Here is a 25,443-nt window from a genome sequence, read left to right as displayed (position 1 = left end):
TTCAATAGTACAATTAAAGTCATTATTAGCATGTCTAAAGTATAAAAGATATTGCTCTCTTCGTCTAACAGTTACTATAGTATATCTGACTCTCTCTTTCTCTCCTTCAGATCGTACAATATTCGCATCTCGCTCGGATTCGCGTTCCTTATGCTACGCATGTACAATTCTATCTTTCTCAGGTTCGTGAGTGGCGCTTCAGTGTTTGACGCTTGAGATTTATATTAATTTTAGTAAGTATATATATATATTTTGTTAATAATAATAATATTGATAAAAGTGATTTTAGCAGTGGTAATAATGATTCTAATATCATGTTAATAATGTATCATGCAGGTAGGAGTGGTCAGCATTCTCATTAGTACGAAAATCAATGAAATTAAATTGTATATATATATATATATATATAATAAGATTTTTATTATTTTTATATCTCGCGAATGGTTGGGAATTTGAAAGGAGTGTATAAGAAACATATTGTAGGACTTTCACTAAAGCATAATATAGTATTGGAAAATTTTATTGTTGATATATGTATTTGTTAATAACAATTTATTAATTAAATAAATTAGTACTCTTTAATTCGCGTATTGATATTGTTATGTTCTCTTTATTTAAGAGGTTTTGAATTTCTAATATCATCTTGTTTATGAGCGTTTGTTATTTTATTGTTATAAATATTTCGTAAATAAACAATTGCAGAAATAAAAGTTATTATCATTTTTCGTAGGTGTACTGATGCAGAGTTTATGTGCGCAATCAAAATTCGTGTTTACCCGAACGAGTTTTCATCCACATAATAGTTTTCATCCACATAATTGCCAATTATATGGACGAATGCAGACGGAGGTATGTATTTTGTTAATTAATTAGGTGTAGCAAGTTGTTAAAAATGATGTTTTTTATACGGGCTTGAAGAGGAAGGTTCAAACTTAATTTACATGCAAACGGGATATTTTTAGCAGGCGTAGTTTAAGAGATATTAAGGATCGAAGTTCGATCCAGTCGAATTTTCGATAATTAGGGCGTATAATATCAATTATATGGCACAACTCCCATGCTAAATCGTTATACCGGGTGTCTTTCCCTTTGGAATTTTTTGTAGCCTCAACCAGAGGAGTGACGAGGTTTTGACTTATACAAAAGTTATTGTGCATAACCTGGGGCACGTTTTAGCGGCTATTATTGGTGTGGTTAATTATTTATTTATAATTGTTTATAAAAATAAGTTGCAAAATCGAACAATCTTGTAGTAGGTATTTTTTCATTAAGTCGATCGGTTTTTTGAGATGATTTTGATGACGTAGTTAGTAAAATGGAATTGATATAATTTTAATTGTTTATAACAATTGGTTTTTAAAAAATATTAATAGATAATAGTTATTTTAATGTGGTGTTTTTCCATAAATATAAGAGAATGTATTTCTATAATTGTTTTATCTCCGTCGATTTATTTTCATTTTTATTTTAATTTATTAAGAGTCTATAGGGCTATCCTTGTCTTACTCTCTGTGAACTGGTATTAAACTATCCTCGTCTTTCATGGAGTGAATGTTCAATTTTCAATTACATTTATTAATTTAATTAATTTAAATAGAAAATCGGCGTTAACGTTACTGGTGTTTAGGAGTAGGAGAGATTCCATTTTTATCATAATAATTAAGTGTCAAAATTTTTGTTTAGAAATGAAATTTTTCAGCTTTAAAATGTATAAAAGACTAAAATATTAATGTAAAAGTGATTTGGTCTTTGTAAGTCAAAAGGGTAGGAAATTCAAAATGGCGGATGTGAAACTTTAATAATTTATAACTCGAGAACGGTAAGAGATAAAAAGATGGGGTTTCTTTTGTTGTGTTCAGATAATTAAAGCCATTATTTTAGGTTGTTTAAAATTTCTGTGTTTTATGGATTTCCATAATTTTTAATTATATCTCGGAATTAAGAAGAGATATGATGTGGGAGTTTTTGTGAGGTTACTTGACATGCTCTGCTGGGTATTTGTAGTGATTTTATTTATCATTTTTAATAATATTTTTATGATAAATTTTATTGTTAATTAGTTTATTTTGAGAGATACAATAATGGTTTATAATCAGAAGTTATTCGACTTTTTGTGATAGTTCTAGTAATCACACTAACTAGGTCTGTTAATAATATAATTTAATTGTTTATAACAATCATGTTTGAAAAAATGCTAATGAAATAATTACTATTTTAGCGTGATAATGTTTCTCAGGCATAAAAGGTTATGTTCTTATGAATAATCTATTTTTAATTAATTCATTTATATTTTATTTTAATCTTCTGAGTTTATTCTTATGGAACATGTATTTATTCGTGTGTTGAATTGAATTTGTATTGCATAAAAGATCTCATAAAGCTTGTAATATTCATTTACGATCAATTTTAGTAATTCTGGGGAATTTTAACAAGCAATTGTCCAAAAGTTTATAGTGTGATTCATAAAAATGGGGCTTAAGCTTGAAAGGGTACCTTAAGGCGGCCATGTTCTCTAGGCTTATGTCTGCTACTTTAAGAACGCGTGTTCGCATCAGCTGAGTGATTGTTGTGACAGTTATTTTAAAGAATGATTGTTATATTATAATGTTGTTTTGTTTTCAGGTGCTGTGCAATTAGGATGGAAATCGAAAAAATTTATGCGGCTGGAATATAACGGTGATTATACCGTCAGACGTGACACGAGTCTCTTGTACCACTCGTGCAGATCGGACTCACGAAAGAGTTCATAGTTTCTCGTTGCGATACTTTTATTTGCGCGTTTGTCACCCGCAACAAATTCACCATTAAACACTGTGTTATTTTTACATTGCCATGTCGTTGCATGACGTTCCGCACACGATCGAGTACAATGTCTCCCGCATCTTTGAGAAATTGACGAGGGTCGATGTGTTTGGAATTTATCACCGCACCAGTCAATATACGGCTTTCAAAAGCCGTATCTATCTCGCGCCATCTGAGTCCTGTCTCACTCGCACTGTATCCAGCACCCACATGTATGAAACGTTGACGTACCGAGTCTTTCAAACCTTCGAGTCTTGCGATACAAGCGACCAATGACTGTTTGAGACCGATCGATGACTGATCGATTGATAATCGTGGCCGTTTAATTCGGCTTTGTTCTTCCAACAATTCGATAAACTCGTCGCATCGTTGCTCCCACGCGGCAAAGTTTTCCCTCGAATTTAACAGGGTCGATTGCTCCAACAACTCCTGCTCCATGTTATTACACGATCCTCTTGCTAACGCCATTTGTTGCACTCACGACTTCCAGTTTTCGATTCGTCATTTTATATTCTACTAATGATGCATCGTTTGCTTATCATATCTAATTTCATCTCAGCAGCCGTACATCGGCGCTATTTGCAAAATTTGCAGTTTTGCACGTGTTCGATGAAATCATTGCGAGACACGTACGTTCACGAAAACGCGCCATTGACTTTTGGTGATTTGATCTGTATCAACGCAGCAGCCGTACATCGGCGCTATTTGCAGTTTTGCATGTGTTCGATGAAATCATCGCGAGACATGTCGCGACATGTTCTTCAAAACAATAACGCTCCATTGAATTATGCGAAATTGCAAATTTTGCAGTTTTGCACGTGTTCGATAAAATCATCGCGAGACACGTCGCGACATGTTCTTCAAAACAATAACGCTCCATTAACTTATGCGAAATTGCAAAATTTGCAGTTTTGCACGTGTTCGATGAAATCATCGCGAGACACGTATGCTCTTGAAAAGAAATTATATTTGATGCCCGATGAGGTGATCTTATCACGAATGTTCTTGACAGAGATATCACATTTAACGTATATGTGGATTGTGGTGGCGGTCACCATGCAGCAGCCGTGCATTGGCGCTATTTTTGCAAGATTTGCAGTTTTGGGTATTAGGCCAGTCATATTAGACATCGAACCTTCCAATTACTCTTTTCAGGTTGCAACCACCATGATTCGCTTTGATTTAAGGTGCTGTAAGTGGGATTTAGTTTGCTTCGCAATGCGCATGCGCATTAAAAAGTTATTAACAATATTATCAACAAAAAACGCAATTTTTTTTATTTTTTTTCAAATATCTCGAAAACTAAGCAAGATAGGGTAACTAACTATACGTACCTTTTTTGTAGAGCGTAAAATTATCTACAATAATGATCTGAACAACATTTATCGTCAAGTCAGTCGTTTAGCTTGCACGCGCCGTCAAAGTCCGAGACTCGGATCTCGAAAACCCTCGATTTCATCGTTTTTTTGATATTGCGTCGGTGATTTTTTTCAGTCATTTAAAATGGAATTAAAAATTCCCAAAAAATCACACATCATCTGAGAACTACAAAGAATACTTTTCAGGGTGTAACCGATTTTTTAGACCCTTTTTCTTTAGTTTGTAGCTATGTAAGCAAAAAATTTTGATTTTTTGGATTACTCTTAGTTTTTCGCTGTTTTCAGACCTTAGAATTTATTTGAGACGAATTTTATCGTATGCATCTTGTTGTGGACGAAATTTGCAACAAAAAAGGACCCTTGTATTTTCTTCGTACGACGAACGCTGATTTTTTTATTGACGTGCAAAGTTATCTAATATTGCGCATAGGTCGGATAACGCTTGTTTTACACTAAAATAATTATTTTTTATTAAAATTTACGTAATTTTTTGCATTATTATTGAACCATATTGCAAAGCCGTTTTCAACACATTCTCTCATGTTTACTTATTTATTAACAAATTGTTTATTTAAAAATTATTATAAACAATTAGAAAAACATGTTATAATCGTTGTACTCGTTGTCTCATATCAACTCGAAAAATGTTTTTAAAAAATTTATTCATATTATTTATAACATTTATTCAAACATACAGACAGTGCATTTTTTGACTATTTTCCACACCACCTTTGAGGTAAAGTCAATGGTGCGTTTTTTTTTCTGTGGTTTCCCCAGTAGGCCTAATCCACAAGCATTGAAAATATGTTCTTTTGATGTGATAATCATTTGGATACTAAAACTATCCAACACGTAGATGTTGATAAAAATTAACATCCGCGTCTTGAATAATTATTTCAATTCTCAGTATCCATAGGCTCAGCTTGAATTATAATATCTTCTATGTCACTTTCGTCCTTTTCTGCCTCGTTTTGCTCAGCTTCTTGATCTTGGTGTCCGGGGAAGATCTCAAATTCTTCGTAGTTAGGATCATCTATTTTGTCCACTTCATCGTTTCCAAGGTCAATTGCCATTCGATTCGTGCAAGACATTCCTTGACAAGACAAACAGATTTGGGAGCATTGTAAGCCGAGTCGTCGACAGCCACATGCCTTCCCACAAGACCCTGTGCATTTACACGAGATATTTCTTAGTAACGATTCTGGAGCGGGCTTTGATTTTGTCATTACTGGCATCAACGTAGAATTTTTATATTTCCATCCCCAATCCAGAATTGAAAATTCATTGTCGCCGAGCCACTCCTGCACTTGAAAATATACTCTACGGAAATGTTGTGAAGCTGCTGCCAGTGTCGGTGGCAGCTGAGCAAGACGAACCTCCAGCTTAGCTCGAGCAACTGATGTTTGGAAACGCTTGAAACGACAATTATCAAGATGGGTATCTTCAATTGATGCTCCATATAATGCCAACATCAGACGTTCTCCTGCATCATCGATAGATTGTCCTGAAGCCTCAAAATCGTAAAAAACTCGTATATCTTTTAGTAAATTTGGTTTTTTTTTTAGGAGATGGAAAATGCTATTTTTTCCTCGTTGAAAAATCGCGCTCGTGGTGTCACAGCCAGTAAAAGCATGAGCAAAAAGAATTAACTCTTTCTTTGCTGCGTTTCCTTCTGATGAATACACGACATCTATTGTTTTTTCTCGCCCTTGTTTGAAAAAATGTATATTTCGATCCGCAGGTGTTAATCCAATCATGAGAACGGCAAGGTCGACATCTTCACCTACGATTACGACTTTATCATGCTGGATACTCTCGGCAATAGCTGTGGTGACAATTAAACGATCAGCATCATAATTTGCTTGCTTGACGGCAATGCCAGCGGTTTCAAAGTGTTTCGAGAGATATTTGATCAGTCTACTTTTGTTCTTGTCATTGCTCAGAAATTTTGCTTGATTCATGGTTGCCACCATATCCTCTGTAAATGTCACATCAGCTCCGAAGTTTTTGTTCGTTCGTCTCATCCTCTCATAATTTTTTGCACCTAAGGAATCGTCTCCATATCCATCAAAAACCACAATGCAATTGAAACCATAATGCCTCCGAATGTAAGCCTCATAGGTTTTGAATATGTCGGTATACGTATTCCCCAGCGACCATACTACTCGATGCAATAAAAATCCACCATCAATAATTACTCTGCTTCCAGTCAAAGTGAATTGATCGACTGCCATTGGTGTTAACGATTTATATAAATCGGATTTCTTCTATTTTCTCATAAAGCCTTGATCATCGAATAAGGATAACGGAAAAGGTGCCAGTTTGTAGCGAAATGCATCACGTGTCGCTTCCTCATTGCCACTCAGCAATACAACTATTCGTTGGAAAAGTAAGGTCGTATTGACAGTGACAACTTCTCCATGGATTTCTACACCTCGTTTCACAATAGCTAAAGTCTGGACTCGGTTTGAACGTTTCAATTTTAAATTTGACAGACTAATCCCTACCATCGACTTCATTGCAGTTGTTCCTATTTCAAATGCTTTGTCGCAATTAATTTTGGGCCCTCCAACTAAACCAGTGGATATCGATCTCAGTTCATCACATATGGGGAATGGATCATGTAGTTCCAGCCATTCTATCAGGTGCGAGCAATCTTCCACGTTTCTTTTGATGCGACTCGATCGCAAATCGACGTGTTGTTCACCTGTGGTCGATCTCACTCCGGAAAACGTCTTTATTTGGTCAATAACCTCATAGGCTGTCGGCATAGCAAGGATCCATCTGGCTAGAACGCTGTCGGATATTCCACGTCCATGTGTAACTCTTCCTTCAGACTTCAAAAGGCGCATAATCGTCTGCTCTATAGTCATATCCGTCCAATTTCCCGAAGTCATTTTGTCGGATCTTCGGATAGTAAAATAACTACTTTCCGTGAATTTTTGGTATTCGTTTACTGTCATGACTTGTTCGAGATTTGACATGTCCTGGAGGTATAACTGGGCGGATTTAGCGTATGCCAAATGACCTGATGCGTGGAAAATAGGCAGCATTTCACGAATACACCGCAAGTGCAAATGCCAGTTTCCTAAACGCTCCGCCTCAATGTATAACTTGATGACATTTATGCAGTCCATATACTGCATCCAAAGTTGCGCTGTGCGTCCTCTTTTCCTCACTACATCCATTTCATCTTTCAATCGGATTGCTAAGTCAAATAAACGTGTATCATTTTTTATAGTTTCAGCCGTTGGTGGCTCAGCGTCACAATTACTGAAGAATTCGATGACATATTCACGAACGCTTTCATCGATGTTTGTCATACCTCGGACAATCATAGTGCCAAATGCCTGGTATGTTAGCAAATGAGCTCTCAGGGCACGCGCAAAAGCGTGACATTCATCATTTTCTTCGATGTAGTGGCAAACGTTTTCAAAAGCAGTCTCTAAGTCAGTTATTGGTGGCTTTCGTGCAGAATTCTCCGTAGGAATGTGCGAGAAGCGTATATTACAGTTAGTATGGTACCGACCACCAACTTCTTTTAATGAATGTACTCCTTCAATTCTACTGAGTACATCATGGGCCCATTGGTCATTTCGTTTTCGTGCGGTCTCTTGAATTCTCAGCTGAATGCTGTCGGCCGAAACAAGTCGTCTCGTTCTATCGTCTTTACATCTATAGTCTCTACATTGTTTGTCGCAAAAGAAACAGTTCGATTCGAAATTAAATCTTTTAGGACTGCTCGATCGTCGAGATGGTCCAGCTTGAGAATATTGCGTCGGATTTTTCTCGATACGAAGAGTTCTCAATTCCGAACTGTATGATTTCCGACACTTGTCATGAATGCGGATTTCGTTTTGCTGTAACTACAGTTTCTTTTAACAGGCTCTCATTGCAAATAAAACACTCGTTAGAATCAGACATGTTTGTCTTCATAAGTTAACTTTCTTCGCAATTAATACAACTTTTTAAATTCACAAATATACAAACTGCTTATGATTAATACAATGCAATGCTCAGAAACGTGGACTGTTTACTCGAAACGTTAAACATTGACAGGCAACATTGACAGTCTTTCATTTAGATGATTTTCAACTTTTCGGATTTAAATATACATTTTTTCAAACATGGGCGAGGAAAAACGCTATATATCGTGTGTTCATCAGAAGGAAACGCAGCAAGGAAAGAGAAAATTCCTTTCGCTCATGCTTTTACTGGCTGTGACACCATGAGCGCAATTTTCCAACAAGGGAAAAATGGCATATTTTTTTTACGATAGAAAAATAGCATTTTCCATTTTCCTTAAAAAAAAAACCCCCGAATTTACTGAAAAACGTACGACTTTTTGACGATCTTGAGGCAAATGTTAATATTCATCAACATCTGTGTGTTGGATAATTTTAGTATCCAAGGAATGTCAAAATAATTATCACATAGAAAGGACATATATTCAATGCTTGTGGATTAGGCCTACTGGGAAAACCACAAAAAACGCACCATTGGCTCAGAGATGGTGCGAAAAATAGTCAAAAGATGCACTGTATGTTTGAATAAATGTTATAAATAACATGAATAAATTTTTTAAAAACATTTTTTGAGTTGAAATAAGACGACGAGTACAACGAATATAATATGTTTTTCTAATTGTTTATAATAATTTTTAAATAAACAATTTATTAATAAATAAGTAAACATGAGAGAATGTGTTGAAAACGGCTTTGCAATATGGTTTAATAATAATGCGAAAAATTACGTAAATTTTAATAAAAAATAATTATTTTAGTGTAAAACAAGCGTTATCCGACCTGTACGCAATATTGGATAACTTTGCGCGTCAATAAAAAAATCAGCGTTCGTCGTACGAAAAAAATACAAGGGTCCTTTTTTGTTGCAAATTTCGTCCACAATAAGATGCATACGATAAAATTCGTCTCAAATAAATTCTAAGGCCTGAAAACAGCGAAAAACTAAGAGTAGTCCAAAAAATGAAAATTTTTTGCTTACATAGCTACAAACTAAAGAAAAAAGGTCTAAAAAATCGGTTACACCCTGAAAAGTATTCTTTGTAGTTCTCAGATGATGTGTGATTTTTTGGGAATTTTTAATTCCATTTTAAATGACTGAAAAAAATCACCGACGCAACATAAAAAAAACGATGAAATCGAGGGTTTTCGAGATCCGAGTCTCGGACTTTGACGGCGCGTGCAATCTAAACGACTGACTTGACAATAAATGTTCAGATCATTATTGTAGATAATTTTACGCTCTACAAAAAAGGTACGTATAGTTAGTTACCCTATCTTGCTTAGTTTTCGAGATATATGAGAAAAAATAAAAAAAATCGCGTTTTTTGTTGATAATATTGTTAATAACTTTTTAATGCGCATGCGCATTGCGAAGCAAAATTACTCCCACTTACAGCACCTTAAATCAAAGCAATTCATGGTGGTTGCAACCTGAAAAGAGTGATTGGAAGGTTACCCCCCTAAATTAGTCTAATATGACTGGCCTAAAAGCAATTGAGAGTTTTTAGCATTAAGTATTTCCATTTTCTCATAATATGCTTAAAAAATATTGCAGGGGACTTGTGAGTTATGCGAAGCAATTGATACTATTAAGGTTCATTGATCATATGAAGTTTGCACACGTCAAGCTTGACATCCTAAAGATCACAATGCATTCTGAAAACGATACCGTGCAGGTTAGTTGGCGTATACGTGGTGTCATCACAGGCTGGAAGGTATTTTCTGTGTTTTGGAAGTAAAATTTGGAAAATACAACATGTCATAAAATAAACGCTAACCAGGAAATGTAAGTATAATCAGTGCTCTAAACATTCCTTTTAATAGTAATATAAAATTGTTCTTATAAACATTAATTATAATTAATTCAAGTTGTCTATTATTTGAAAAGAACTTGATTTTTAGTTTCGTTTTTTATTCTACTTTCAGAAAAAGATAAAATAATTTTAATTTCCTAAAATTAATTTTGTTTATGCTATCGGAGAGAAAACACTTATTATAAAATTGATTATAATACCGAGACAATTATATATAACGATTTCAGATGGTACGACGGCTTTTTTATTTTTTACGTTAATGCTGAATGGAAAAGTCTATAAGCATATTGCGGACAAGATGATGCCTAATCAGGATACAGCCACGAAAAAGAAAGATATGCGCATGGCAGGGAAATTAGCGCTATTCACAGGCCTTGTAAGCATATTTAGTAACAACGAGGATTCTTTGAATTGAGCTCTGTCTTAAAATCGCATCAATTGAAGTGAATCCACTGCTGAGTGCTGAAATTATACGATTTTATCCGTCACAACGAATAGACAAAGAGGAATGCTTTTTCCAGTCGATGGTCTCGAATGTTGCTGACGTAGCTATTTCGTTGCAAATGCATCATTATGAAATGATGATCGGTAGTAAATGAGAGATATGTTGTGAATTAAAAAGATGTCTACATTACCTAAACAGTATCTTTGTATGATTACAAACTATCTTCATCTAATTTTTTAGTGACAATGTCCGAATAATTTGCGTTAGTATTTCTGTGTAAAAAAAATATGACGATTATATTACAGTATATCAGATTTTAAAATAATTATAGAGGTAGGGTGTCTAAATTGTTATCGTTCCATCCAAATGTAGCTTTTATACTATTCGGATAGTATCGATATTTTATGCTGCTTAGAAACAAGTAAAAAGCATTTTAAGACACTTGTATCGTTTCCAAAATATAAAAACTTGTGTTTAGATTGCAGATATACGTTTTGGGTACTGGCGTATCTATTTCGTTGCAAATGTATCGTTATGAAATGGTGATCGGTAGTAAATGAGAGATATGTGAATTAAAAATATGTACATATCATCTGATTTTTTAATTTTAGTAGTGACAATGTCCGAATAATTTTGCGTTAGTTTTCCTGTGTAAAAAAAAATATGACGATTATACGATTATATACGATTATATTACAGTATATCTGAAAAATGTTAGAAAATGAAACAATTGCTTAAAGGTATCCTGTATATCATAGCATCTATTTGCTTCGCCTGTATGAAATGTTAATAACGCGTAAGATAATATAATCATTAAAGTAATATTTCTTAAATGTATATTTCATACTTAATTTTATTTCATAAATACTATCACATTTATTCCTATGAATCGTTTTCATTACGCTATTATGATTTTAACATAATTATAGAGGTAGGATGTGTAAATTATTACCGTACCATCCAAATGTAGCTTTTATAGTATTATTTATTGTATCGATACCTTAAGCTGTTTATAAAAAAATAAAAAGTATTTTAAGACGAGAGAAAGATATAGAGATAGAAGAAGAAGAAAGAAGGACAAGAGAAGGAACAATATAGAGAAAGGTATAATATATTATAAAAATATTTATTATATTGGTTATATATTTAAATTTATATATTAGTTAACTTCTTTATATACACTACCGCTCATTAATTTCAATATAACAGATTCGTTGATTTCTCTGTAAAGGATGAACATCATGATACGTGTTTTGCACAGAAATGAATGCACTTATTGTTATAAACATTTCACTTGCATGCATCGCATTTTTATATAAATAATATATAAAAATGCAATACATGCAAATGTTGAAAGTGTTTATAACAGCAAATGTATTCATTTCTGTACAAAACACATGTATCATGTTCATCCTTTACAGAGTGTTCGATATCGTGGAGTCGCAGTAGGGATCAGGGCAGTGGCGGAGAGTCAGAGAGTCAAGATGTGGTAACAAACAATATATATTCTGTATGCTTATACAGGGTGTCCAAAAAATCGCCTACTCCACTTCGGGAGGTGATTCGGGACCCAAAAACAAGCAAAAAAGTTCATACAAACATAGGTCCGGAAATGAGCCGTTTCCAAGTTATAGCCACTTTTATGTTCAATAAATTTTTATTTTCAATTTTTTTTAATTACAATTACCAAATTCTCTCAAGTTTCCGTCTACATTTCGAAAAGACGCTATTCCCGGTACATCTCGATTTGGAAAAGACTGGATGTATAATCTTCTTGCCTTGGGAGCATTACTTTGAGCAAGACCATACATAAGATGCATATCAGCTAATTCATTAAAACTTAAACGATCCATTGATGAATACGAAAAGATTAGATACAACCTAAAAGTAAGGTGTTGTTAAATAATAATTTGAAACTTATTGAAAAGCCGTGATTTACTTACTGATTTTGAATAGGCGTGAAAACAACTGATTTTGAATAGCCGTGAAAACAACTGATTTCTTTTAAAAATAATGTAATCGTATTTACAAATATTGAAAAATTGAAAAAAAAAATAAAAAAATTAAAATTAAAAAATTAAAAATATTTAAAAATAAAAATTTTTAATTTAAGAAATAATTAAGAAAGAGGGATGCTAAGCGGATTCTAAATTACAATTTTTGAACATAAAAGTGGCTATAACTCGGAAACGGCTCATTTCCGGACCTATGTTTGTATGAACTTTTTTGCTTGTTTTTGGGTCCCGAATTACCTCCCGAAGTGGAGTAGGCGATTTTTCGGACACCCTGTATATACATTTCGTGTTGTGTTGGTTTATGCGGTTGAAAAGAATGCAAGTGCTAATGCACTGTTTACAACATAAGTTGGCGGATGGCCTTCATTGCACGGGGCTTAGAGGGGACCTCGTTATTGTTTGGGTCGAGTTTAGAGCCCGGAGTGAGAGGTGGCTTATCGGTTGGTTGGTCCGGCGGGTCCAGTGGAGATGACGGAGCTAGGAGAGCTCGCGTGAGCGCCGTTTGACTTGCCGTGGTTCGCGTCTCCTTGACGCGGATCAGGTGGAGGGCCGGTGGTCGAGAAATGCGGCAATCTCGTTTCGGGAGGGTCAGTCCGGCAGGCCTGGTGCAGCGCACCTCCGGGAGCTCCAGTGGAATGAGCTTCCACGGACGTATCGCCTGGCCCTTGTCAGGCTCCCGTCGTATCACCTGTCGCTCCTGCACCACTGGCCGGTGGGAAAAGCGAGGTTTCGCAAGAGCCGGTGTCTCCTGGTGCCGCTCCTGCGACACCGGTTTAGCGGGCTCCGCCCCCTTCGCGTGCCGCTCCTGAGGTCTCGGTTTCGCGGGCTTTGCTCGGTTTGCGCGCCGCCCCTGCGGTGCTGGCGGGTAGGAGAGACGTTTCCTTCGTCTCTGGCTCCGCGTCCTGGTTCGGCACCTCTTCCTTCTGGTCGCTGTTGGAGTGGGGCCACTCCGCGCCTCCGCTTTCACAGTGCCGGGCCCGGAGGGGGCGTCCGGCTTGGAGGGGGTCGCGGTCTCCACGATGGCTCCAAAGGAGTGCAATGAGCGGAGGAGAAGTCTCTCGACGCTCGACTACTACTGCGCGGAGGAGAGAGAGAGAATCTCACTCGACGCTACAAAATAGTTAGGTTTCGACTCTCTCAACGCTTCCTCGACACGAGATCGTAAAGTATAGCGGTAGGATTCGATACTGGTCTGTGCGCAGCTCGCCTTAAATTGCTACTCGAGCGTACTTTAAACGCGAGTAAGTGTATGTGAGCCGGCGACTCGCCGCGGCGAGCCGCGAAATCTGATAAGCGCGTGTTGGCCGGGCGCGCATTTGTCAGGCGCGCTCGGCACATGTTCGACTTCTCGAACACAGAGAAATTAACAAATATAGAGGTATATTGAAATTAATGAGCGGTAGTGTATATAAAGAAGTTAACTAATATATAAATTTATTAGTTAAGAGATGGAGAGATGGGAGGAAGGAAGGGCAGGGAGAAGTAGAAGAGGAAGGAAAGTGGGAGATAGGAAAAAGAGGTAAAGTAATGGAAGCGAAGGTAAGAGAGTTAGAGAGGTAGAGAGAGTTAGAAGAGAGAGACAGAAGGAGGAGTGTAGTAGTTAAAGGGGTGGAGGTAGAGGAGAGAAAACGAAAGAAAGCAGTAAAGAAGCTATGGCTAGAGATGGGGGAGGAGGAAGGAATAAAAGAGGTAAAAGAGATAGGAAAAAAGACGGGGAAAGAGAATATGGTTTTAGTTAGGTTAAAAGATAGAGTAAGAAAAAGAGAGGTAATGCAGAAGAAGAATGTGTTAAAAGGGAGGATGAAAAGAATAGAGAATGACATGACCTTGAAGGAAAGATCAAAGAAAAATGCAATGGAGCCTGGAGAGGATAGCTGAGAAGGAGAGAAGGAATAGAAAGAGTGATTAGGTAAAGTACGGAAAGATTTGGATAGTGGGGAAGAGGTGGAGTTGGGATGAGGAAAAAAAGTCCTGATAGATGAAAGGGGAAATGAGAGAGAGGAGCAAGAAAAAGGAGGGGAAAGAAAGAGGAACAGAGGAGAAGGGAAAGAGTAGAAGAGAGGGAGACGGAAAAATGAAATGGAAAGGTAGTGAGGAGGGAGGAGAAACGATGGGATGGGAGGGCGGAGAGAAGAGGGAGGAGAGGGGGAGTTAGGGAGGAAGAGATGTGGTGAGGCTGAGGGGAAGGGGGAAAGGAGTCAGAGAGAGTAGAGTGTGGAAAGTAAAAAGGAGTGAAAGAGAGGAAAAAGAGGGGGAGGGGGAAGAAAGGAATGCAGTAGGGAGGAGGAGGGGAAGGAACAGAAAGGAAGCCCAAAGATAGGCTTTTGGGATGTAGCGGGAGTGAAGGAAAAACAGGAAGGGTTTTAGGAAAGGATAAAAAAGTGGGATGTCGTGGGGTTGGTGGAAACATGGCTGAAATAGGGGAGGAATGGGAGAAGATGAAGAATAACGTGCCAAAGGAGTTCAACTGGAGGATACAGGGTGTAAAGAAAGAAAGAGTTGGAAGAAGAGGAAGAGCAATAGGTGGGATAATGATGGGAGTCAGAAAGAGGTTAGAAGGGGAAGAAGAATGGATAAAGGAGGAGGGTTTAATGATTAGAAAAGTAAGATGGAAGAAGGAGAAATGGAGATTGGCAATAGTTTACGTAAGCGGCAACTTATGATAATGTGTAAGATAAAATCGGTGAAGGAGGAGGAAGGGAGAGAGGAGAGATGGATAATGGGGGGCGAATTCAATGCGAGAACAGGGGAGAAAGAAGCGCTGGAGGATGGAGAAGAGGGAGTTGAAAGAAAATCGAAAGATAAAATAATAAATAGGCAGAGAGAAGGGCTAATTAGATGGGTTGAAGAGGAAGGGTGGGGAATTATGAATGGAGCAAAGGAGGGAGATGAGAAGGAGGGGTGAATTTACAGGAAAAAGAGGGGAAACAGTGATCAATTACGCGAAAGAAGATAGGAAGGTTTGGGAAAGAGTGACAAGATTGGAGGTGGGGTGTGAGGTAGATTCGGATCACCAATCAGTAGCAGTACGGGTGGACAAAGGGGGTGGTGGTGAGAGGAGAGGGACAATAGCGGAGGAAGAGAGGTGGGTGGAAAAGACGGACTGGTCGGAAGAGGCAAAATAGGAGTTTAGAAGAAGAACGCAGGAGGTAGAAATAGGTAGGGGGGGCAATAGATAAAGAGATCGAAAAGTTGACAAAAAGAATTAATATGAAAGAAAGTATGAGAAGAGTAAAAAAAGGGGCAGAAGGAAAGGGAGGATGGTGGGATGGGGACTGTAGGAAAAAGAAGAAGAAGGTAGAAAAGTTATTGAGAGACTGGAAAAGAGGAAAAAAATATAAAAAATATTATAAGAGAAGAAAGAAGGAGTATAAGGAAATGTGTGAGAGGAAAAAGGAAAAAAAGAGAAATCTGCTGGAAGTGGTAAGAGAAGCGAGAACAGAGAAGTAGGTGTGGGAAGTAATAAAGAAGAAAAGGAGAAGAAGAGTAGAAATTAATAAGGAGATAACAATAGAGGAGTGAGATGAATACTTAAGGGAGATGTTAGAAGAAACGGAATACAAACGAAGGTTAGGAGAAGGAGTGGAGGAAGAGCAGGGATCGGAGGGGGAAGTAGTGAAAAGAGAGGGGAAAGGATGGGAAGAGGTAGAGAGAGTGCTGATAGGGCTAAAAAAAGGTAAAGCGGCGGGAGAGGACGAGTTAGGAAATAAATGTATATCCATAAATGTATATCCATAAATGTATATCCATAAACGTATATCCATAAACTATTATTTCAATTATCATTTCCTTACTTGCCGACATTGTGATATTTTAAGTGTATTAATTATAATTATATAATGAGCGACGAATTTGTTTAAAATTTAAAAATTTCGAAGGAATTGGAGAGAGTGCTGTTATACTACATATTTAACTTTTAGAGTACTCTGTATTTATGTTTTCTATTACTATTAATTAATATTATTGTTAGAATTAAAAAGATCAAAACTTTTATTATTAGTTGTACCTATAATACACATAGTACATATATTTTGTAAGAGAAAGGGGGAAAAAGTGACAAATTGTTAATTTCTCTAAACTAATAACAGATAACGAGTCGATGCTGAACGTTAAAGGCGTTAGATAATAATGAATAATTTACTTGCAGTTTGATTTCAATCTGTTTACAAAAACATATAATAGGGTAACTCCGGTATATATGCCACAACTAAGGGAAACTTAATTTATCGAGTACTATTTACTATGCTTAAGGCAAATGAATTATACTAATAAAAACTTTATACTGTCTACTACTAGAAATATAAAATATTGATTTTTTGTATTTAATAAAAAAAAAACTTAGAAACACTTGCATTTTTGCCATATATCCTACAAGGGTGGATTATATGACATTCATGGGTAAAATGTAGGCCTTATAAAAAGTTACAAATAATGTTTATAAATAAGGCAATAAAATGTCACAATAAGTTATAAAATGTGTGTAAGAAGTTTATTAAAATATAAGAATGATAAACAAATTATAAGACTAAAAAATTTTAAAAAGAAAATAGGAGAACGATAGGTGCATTAAAGATTATTATTGTTATACGATCTAAAAAGAGAAGAAAAAAGAACACAGGATATTTCGAGTTTTACAAAGTATCCGTACTATGGCCTAAATCCCGCATGCTAACTTGCCGTATATCCTAAACACAGGAGGGATATACAAGATATTAAGGTAAACAAAAAATACAAGAGTTATGCACTTGTATTTTGCTGTATTCCATCATTTACTATCCCTCTACACTTATGTATCATGAAATAACCATTAAACTTTTTACATTTCCTACAGTAATTATTTTACGTAGGTCGTAACACAAGATCGCGCTTCTTACTACGGTGAGAAATCAATTCAAATCACGACAGTTTCGTTAATATTAACAATAAAGAACTGAAATTACAACACAATACTAATATGGCATAAAGGCACATAAAAGAATAATTGCGAGCAAGTAACTTCATTCTTTCTATTTTTTCTGACATCTGCGGCGTAAAACCCCTCGTGGCGTAAAAATACCAGAGTTACCGTATAATAAAAAATGTTTTGGATGCATCCATATGTAACTTTTTAGTATGTTGTTTATAAGGTTTTAGTATATTTGTTTATAAGGAATAACATAATTATAGTAAATACTTTCACTTTCTTTATAAAATTATAGTATAGCTAAGAATGTATAGAATAAACATACTAGCATTTTTTTATTTCTTGTAACATTTTTATCAGTTGGTGTCAAAGAAAACACATTGTTACTTATTTTCAAGAAAGACGTGGTTGCATATTCCAAATTACATAATTTTTTTGCTAAGCAACAATTTTTTACACCAATTGATTTATTTTATTATTCTGTACATAAAAGTGTTAAAGGTACAGTTACTAAAAAATGAATAGTTTATGAGGTACTTTATATTTCGCCAAAATGTGCCAGAATAAAATATGAACTATCTTGTAAACTATTAATTTCTTTACAACTATCTTACTACTTTTATATGTAGAATAATTAGAAAAATCATATTATGAAAAAAATGGCGATGACCTTTATGTGACCTTAAAAAATTGATTTATTTGAAAATTGGTTTTATCGATATTTGTTCTCTTTGATGCATCTTTTGTCTAAAACGTTTTTTTATATCTTTCGTATTTTTCGAGATATTTGCCTGGGGCATTTAAAATAGCACACCTTATATATAAATATATAAATACATATGTAAACTATTAATTTGTTAAGGTATTCCTTTCATGACATTAAAGTCTTAAGAATTAACTGATTTTTTGGTACGAGAAAGTTAAAATGCATATCTTTACGCCAGAAAAAAATTAAACCACATTACCGAACATATAAAAAAGAATTATAACTTTGAAAATTCGATATTTTATATGTGACGTTATCGAAATAGTCTATTTTCCACATTTCAATGTAATAATTTGTTTATCAAATATTTTAAGATGTTAAATATTAACTGCACTACATATTCGCTAAACTCTATACTTTCGATAGTGCCGATAAAAATACAGAGTCACCGAATATTTAAACAAAATATTTATGTTAAAAGTTGACTTGAAATGTGGTTTATAGATGAATATTTTTAATGGCGACTTTCAAGGAATTATTTGGCAACGCTGCAAGCTGTGCGCTCATGTCACACTTCAGTTCATCACGTACGGTTTATTATCAACTTTTATTTTCACAAATTGTCCCTTATTTTTGCCCACATTACTCCTCACTTTATGTTTCTTATCACTCATTATTATTGTAAAATCTCTCTTTGATAAAAAAAAATGTCACAATATTCTTTGATTAATGAAATTGACACTTACATTGACACTTTTGTTATCAAATTCACATTTTACAATCGGCGCCTTTTTTTTTTTTTTTTTTTTACTTGGGGAAATCTTCTACTGCCGGGTTCCCGAACCTGACCGAAATCAGGCCCGGTATGTGGCCCGGCAGCCCCCTCTGGTGTTCGAGGGGGAAGACCCCCCTGCCCTCCTGGGAGAGGACAGGGGGAGTGTGGGATTCTACGGGAGCCGGGCTGTGAACCTCGCACTCGCCGCAGCCTACCCACTAAAACCCCAAGGGTGTCCTTCTCCGCGCATTGCTGGAGGACGCCCGGGAACTATTGATAATTACTTCCGGGCGCCCTCCTGCGCGTGACCTGTGTGAAAGGCCTCCGATCCTATGATCCTGACTTTACCGGATCCTAACTCCAATTGTACGGCGGGGATGTGGACACCACCCACCCCCGCCGTCCTCTCCCTTTGTTGTGGGAGGCTGGGCTCGACACCCGGAATCCCAGCCGGGGTGCCGAGCCTCCCTTCCTCCGCACCGTTCCCCAGTCGGGGAGAACGGTACAGAGGTGCGTGACCTCGCTTGTCGCCAGAAGGTGACATTGTTCTCCCATCGTTTGCTCACGACGGGAGCGACCGACCGGTAAAGGGCAGGGCACGGGAAGTCCCACCGCCCAAGCGGGACCCCCACCATATCCCCTCGGTCGGTCATTGGCCTAGATCGGAACGGACTCGTCGACACTCAGGGGTTTTGCTCCGGATCCGCTCCGCCACCTCCTTGGCGGTCATTACTTGGCCGCAAAAGGCCAAGAATGCCCGCCATCCCGATTCGTTCCCGACCATCTCCGCCACGATGGCCGGGAGGGAGAGGTCGTTGCCGACCTCCCCCTTGAGGACACGGCGCTGCTCTTCCCACGCCGGACAAACCTCCAGCGTGTGCTGCGCCGTGTCCTCCTCCCCGTCGCAATGGTGGCAACGGGTGGTGGCTTCCTTCCCTATTCGGCACAGGTACCTTCCGAAGCATCCGTGCCCGGTCAGCACCTGCACCGAATGATACGTCAGTCCGATTCCCCCCCCCCCGCTGTTGAGCCAGTCTGGCAAGCAGGGCCGGATGGCTTCGACAGTCCTCAGTCCCCATTCGGCGTTGGCAAGATAATCCTGCCATTTGCCGATGAGGACCGACGTTTCCCGGAGCCTTATGGCTCCACGCGTTTTTTCAGGGATTGGTGCTCCCCCCGCGCCCGCCTTCAGCTCGGCAACGCGCCTGTACACCTCGGCGCGCTGCCTCGCCGCGAGCTCCAGCGGGGGGATCCCCGCCAGCAGTGTCGCGGCGTCGTGCGAAACTGTACGGCAGTGCTGCGATTTCGAGCCCCGGCACGCACGCGAATTTCCCCCTCCACTACGCACACAAATGACGCTCGGTCTATCGGTGTGTCGGCAGCGCTCGGCCGTTCCGAGCGAGAGGGAGAATATCACTCCCTCCTTGTCGCTCTCACACAGCTCGCGCGATCGACGAATGTTTTTACGCTAGAAATGCTTTCTCGGTATCTCGGAAAAAAATTGTAGTAAAAAATTATATAAAAGTATATTTTCGTTAACAAATATATTTATAGAAATACTATATTTTTATATATTATTTATTTATACGTCCAATAACGTGATATATATGTATACATATATATCATATACGTGATATATATCATATACATATACGTGTTCCAGAGGATATTAAACTAAATAAGAAAGTTATATACATATGTATTGTATAATTTATAACTTCTTTATTTGTTTCAATATCCTCAATTGTATACCATTCAAATAAATTCTAGTAAGGAATAATTTTCTCATATAAAAATTGTACTACAGTTAAACGCATTGTAATAGAAGGAGCCCACTATTGAGAAATTTAAGGAAGCATTTTAAAGCTCACAATTTAATAAGTAAGATAGGTAGTTACCTCTATTAAGCTGGACCTCCCACCAGCGCAAATCAAGTTCGCACTAGGTCAAAAATTTAGTGCTATTTAGGTGCTAATTAAGTGCCCTAGTCCGAATTTTGGTGCTCGAACCGTTTAGCAGGAAATCGCGTAAAAAATGGGGGGTCCAGCTTGCCATTAAGCTGGACCCCCCCATATCAGAAAATGGTCCTATAGAGAAGACAAGTATACTATAATTTAGTGCTAATTAAGTGCTAATTAAGTGCTCTAAAATAACGATAAAATATTGACAGATGTATAATATTTATTTAAATATACCACTATATATTGAACACAGTACCGTCGCGGTCGACACAAACACCTAAAAAATTTGCTGCATATTCGTTACTAATGATTATAGTATTAAAATTATATTATTAATTATAGTATTAATATTAAAATAATTTTCAGACATTGTACTTTAAAAGAATATCACGATTCGAATTTAGTGCTAGCTGCATATAGTGTTGAAATTAATTAATTAATCGCGAAGCGCGCGCTCTATTGATTAATTAATTAATTTCAACACTATATGCAGCTAGCACTAAATTCGAATCGTGATATTCTTTTAAAGTACAATGTCTGAGAATTATTTTAATATTAATACTATAATTAATAATATAATTTTAATACTATAATCATTAGTAACGAATATGCAGCAAATTTTTTAGGTGTTTGTGTCGACCGCGACGGTACTGTGTTCAATATATAGTGGTATATTTAAATAAATATTATACATCTGTCAATATTTTATCGTTATTTTAGAGCACTTAATTAGCACTTAATTAGCACTAAATTATAGTATACTTGTCTTCTCTATAGGACCATTTTCTGATATGGGGGGGTCCAGCTTAATGGCAAGCTGGACCCCCCCATTTTTTACGCGATTTCCTGCTAAACGGTTCAAGCACCAAAATTCGGACTAGGGCACTTAATTAGCACCTAAATAGCACTAAATTTTTGACCTAGTGCGAACTTGATTTGCGCTGGTGGGAGGTCCAGCTTAATAGAGGTAACTACCTATCCTACTTATTAAATTGTGAGCTTTAAAATGCTTCCTTAAATTTCTCAATAGTGGGCTCCTTCTATTACAATGCGTTTAACTGTAGTACAATTTTTATATGAGAAAATTATTCCTTACTAGAATTTATTTGAATGGTATACAATTGAGGATATTGAAACAAATAAAGAAGTTATAAATTATACAATACATATGTATATAACTTTCTTATTTAGTTTAATATCCTCTGGAACACGTATATGTATATGTATACATATATATCACGTTATTGGACGTATAAATAAATAATATATAAAAATATAGTATTTCTATAAATATATTTGTTAACGAAAATATACTTTTATATAATTTTTTACTACAATTTTTTTCCGAGATACCGAGAAAGCATTTCCAGCGTAAAAACATTCGTCGATTGCGCGAGCTGTGTGAGAGCGACAAGGAGGGAGTGATATTCTCCCTCTCGCTCGGAACGGCCGAGCGCTGCCGACACACCGATAGACCGAGCGTCATTTGTGTGCGTAGTGGAGGGGGAAATTCGCGTGCGTGCCGGGGCTCGAAATCGCAGCACTGCTGTACGGTAACACCTCGAGACGCGCTGGGCGACCGTGCGTTGAACTCTACGGAGTTTTGCCCTGATGTGCGCGGTCTTCTCCGCCTCGTCAGCCCACACGGGTGCACCGTACAGTACGACTGACTGCACGACGGTCGCGTAGAGCCGGCGAGCCCGACCGCTCGCCCCTCCCAGATTGGGCATCAGCCTCGCTAGGTTGTTTGACACGCTCAATGCCCTGGGAGTCAAGCGAGCGAAATGCTCGCCGAAGCTCCAGGTTCCATCCAGGTGGAGGCCGAGCACCTTCATGCTCGCCTCCACGGGGACTCGGACTCCCTCCACGTTGATGTGGGCTTTGGGCGGCTTCCCCAGTCGGCGGTCGTAGAAAAAGACCGCCTGAGTTTTCTGGGGAGCCACCCTCAGCCCTAGTCTCTTGATTTCAGCCACCACCCTTGCCACAGCGACGTTGGCGACTCTGATGGTCTCCTCCCATGTGTCGCCCCCGACCCTCAGAGTTGTGTCGTCGGCGAAACCTCCTAGCAACAATTCGGAGGGAGGGCGGCGCGAAGGACGGCGTCGTAGCCGAGGTTCCACAGGAGCGGACCCAATACGGATCCCTATGGAACCCCTCGCACGATCAGCCTCACCCTCACTACACCGAACTTGTCGGTGTAGACCAATCTCCTGTCCCGGAGATAATCGTACAGTGTGGCCACCAGATAGTCGGGCACCCCGTGATAAAGGAGTGCCTCCCTGATGACCCACCACGGCAGGGAGTTGAAGGCGTTGGCTATGTCAAAAGACACGCCCAACACCGCCCTGCCGTCCCTTACTGCGGCCTCCGAGAGGGCACGGATGCGCAGAATCGCGTCAACCGTAGACTTGCCCTCCCGGAAGCCGTACTGGTCCGGCGATAGGTCCGGACCAGTCCGGGACAGGTGCCGGACGAGTCTGCCGGCGATGATTCGCTCCAACAGCTTTCCAGCCTCGTCCAGCAAGCAGATTGGTCTATACCCGGAGGGCTCATCGGCCGGTTTGCCAGCCTTCGGGAGGAGAACCAACCTCGCGGTCTTCCAGGCTCGGGGGAAGCGGCCTTCCTTGAGACATTTGTTGAAGATTTTTCTCAAATGCTCCGCCGCCTCCCCCGTAGCCAAAGCCCATGCCCTTCCGTGAATCCCATCGGGACCGGGAGCCTTCCCGGCCCGCAGCTTTCCTTTGGCTGCGGACCTCATTTCCTCCATGGTGATCTCGAGCTCCTCGCTCCATTCCCCCACGGGAGAGGGGGGGGGGCGGACCACCGTTCACCCTCTCCCCGGGATCGTCCGGGAAGAGGGTGTCCACCACCCTCTCGAGGAACTCGAGGTCCATGCCCTCTGTCGCCGGGGGCGCCCAGGCTCTCAACTTATTGAGAACCATTTTGTACGGGCGCCCCCAAGGCTCCCGGTGCGTTTCCTCCAAAAGTTCCTTCCAGGCACGGTCCTTGGCAGCCCGGATAGCTCGGGAGAGGGCTCGTTTGGCGGAACGGTACTCCTCTCCCGCCTCCTCAAGGCGCAGGGGATCTCTCCTGCGCCTCGCGCGCAGCCAGACTCGTCTGGCGTGGACAGAGGAGCGCCTAAGCTCGCCAATCTCCTCTGTCCACCAGTACGCGTGTTTCCTCGGGTGTGGCCTGGACGCGTCGCACGCTCGAGTCATCGCGTCCCCTATCCAGGCGACTGCCTCGTCAATGTCCATATCCGATTGGACCACGAGGTCGTCCGACCACAGAGACACCCTTAGCGAGGCCCTGAGCATATCCGCGTCCAACTTGCGGAGTGCCCACCTCGGGAATCTCTCATTTATCTCCCGGCGGCGAGCCCGGATCGCCGAAGTGGTGACCGGGAGACTCATCTGGATCCACTGATGGTCCGACAGTGTCTCCAGCTCCACGGCCACCCTCCAATCCCGAACACGGCGCGCGACAGGGGGGGAAGCCTACGTGAGGTCCACGATGGACCCCCCCGTCTGCCGCACGCAGGTCTGCACCGCGCCGGTGTTTACGCACACCATCCCCAGGCCCGCCGCCCAGTCAAGGAGAATAGCTCTTCTCCTGTCCGTGGCCGGGGAACCCCAAAGCGTTGCTTTCGCATTGAAGTCCCCGGCCAACAGAACCTCTTCGCGAGGCAGGTATCTCACGAGACAATCCCTCAGGTTGTCCAAGATTGCCTCGAAACCTGGGATATCCAGTGATCGAGCTGGAGGGATGTAAACTCCCACCACGACCACCAGCCCCCATCTCGCAGCGACGAACCCGTCCCCGCTCTCCAGACGAGAGCAAGGGACAGGCTCGTCCGTGACTCGCCACGTTATCGCAGCTCTACCGCACCGGCTGACCGCCCAGCACGGGTGATTGGGCGGCACCCAGTACGGCTCGGCTATAATCCCCAGGCCACTGCAGGTCTCCGCCATCGTATGCAGAAAAACATCCTGCGAAGACCTGCAGTGGTTTATATTGCCCTGTAAGACCTTATGGGTCATTTGTGGATGCTACTTCCGGAGCCTCCACTCCCTCTCCACGTGATTGCTCGACGGTAGGTTGGGCCACTATTTCCACAGCCTCCATCGGAGCAATTGGCTCAGCCGTGTCCCAGTTTGTTACGGCTTGAGCTACCTCGTTGGATGTTTGTTCCTGAGGCAGAGCCTTTTCACACGGAGCGATAGAGGCTTTCTCCTTTTTACGCCTCTGGGCCTTGGGCCTATTTTCTTCGTCGTCCTGGCCCTTCGCGGGACCCACCGTGTCATCCTGAGCAGCCCGTTTTTTGGGGACTCTCCTCGGGACCACAATATTGGTCTTTTCGGTACTCACAATTGTGGGTACACTGGTGGACGGTGCGGAGAGAGCCTCCACCTCCATCTCACCCCCATCCTCCGCAGCGCATTGAGATCTCGCCCTCGGGGGATTAAGCGCCCTTCCGGGTCTGGATTTCTTCCTCGAAGAGGGGCACGCTTTGCTGCCTACCCGGTGATTCGCGGGTTGACCACGGTCAGCGCACACCAGGCATCGCGGTTTGTTTGCGCACCCCTTTGCCAAATGTCCAGGTTCGCCGCACCTGTAA

At 39.9% G+C, this 25,443-nt stretch overlaps 1 protein-coding gene and 2 long non-coding RNA genes across 3 annotated transcripts; 2 read left to right on the top strand and 1 right to left on the bottom strand.

Annotated features, from left to right (window-relative positions):
* Window positions 1–30: 30 nt before the first annotated feature.
* LOC139814748 (uncharacterized) lies at window positions 31–2,701 on the top strand. The gene is made up of 3 exons (XR_011732579.1): window positions 31–233; window positions 337–849; window positions 2,623–2,701. It is a non-coding gene; the product is annotated as an uncharacterized lncRNA (long non-coding RNA).
* A 7,053-nt stretch (window positions 2,702–9,754) lies between these two features.
* Window positions 9,755–11,302, top strand: LOC139814777 (uncharacterized). The gene is made up of 2 exons (XR_011732596.1): window positions 9,755–9,992; window positions 10,248–11,302. It is a non-coding gene; the product is annotated as an uncharacterized lncRNA (long non-coding RNA).
* Window positions 11,303–24,322: 13,020 nt separating this feature from the next.
* On the bottom strand, window positions 24,323–24,796 carry LOC139814911 (uncharacterized). Its single transcript, XM_071781432.1, has one exon. It carries the CDS (start codon window positions 24,794–24,796, stop codon window positions 24,323–24,325), a length of 474 nt encoding a protein of 157 aa, XP_071637533.1.
* Between the last annotated feature and the right edge of the window lie 647 nt (window positions 24,797–25,443).

Source organism: Temnothorax longispinosus, chromosome 6, assembly GCF_030848805.1.
Source record: "Temnothorax longispinosus isolate EJ_2023e chromosome 6, Tlon_JGU_v1, whole genome shotgun sequence".
Classification (NCBI taxonomy): domain Eukaryota; kingdom Metazoa; phylum Arthropoda; class Insecta; order Hymenoptera; family Formicidae; genus Temnothorax; species Temnothorax longispinosus.
The sequence above is the reverse complement of the archived record's forward strand: the minus strand, read 5'-3'. Positions and strand labels throughout refer to the sequence as shown.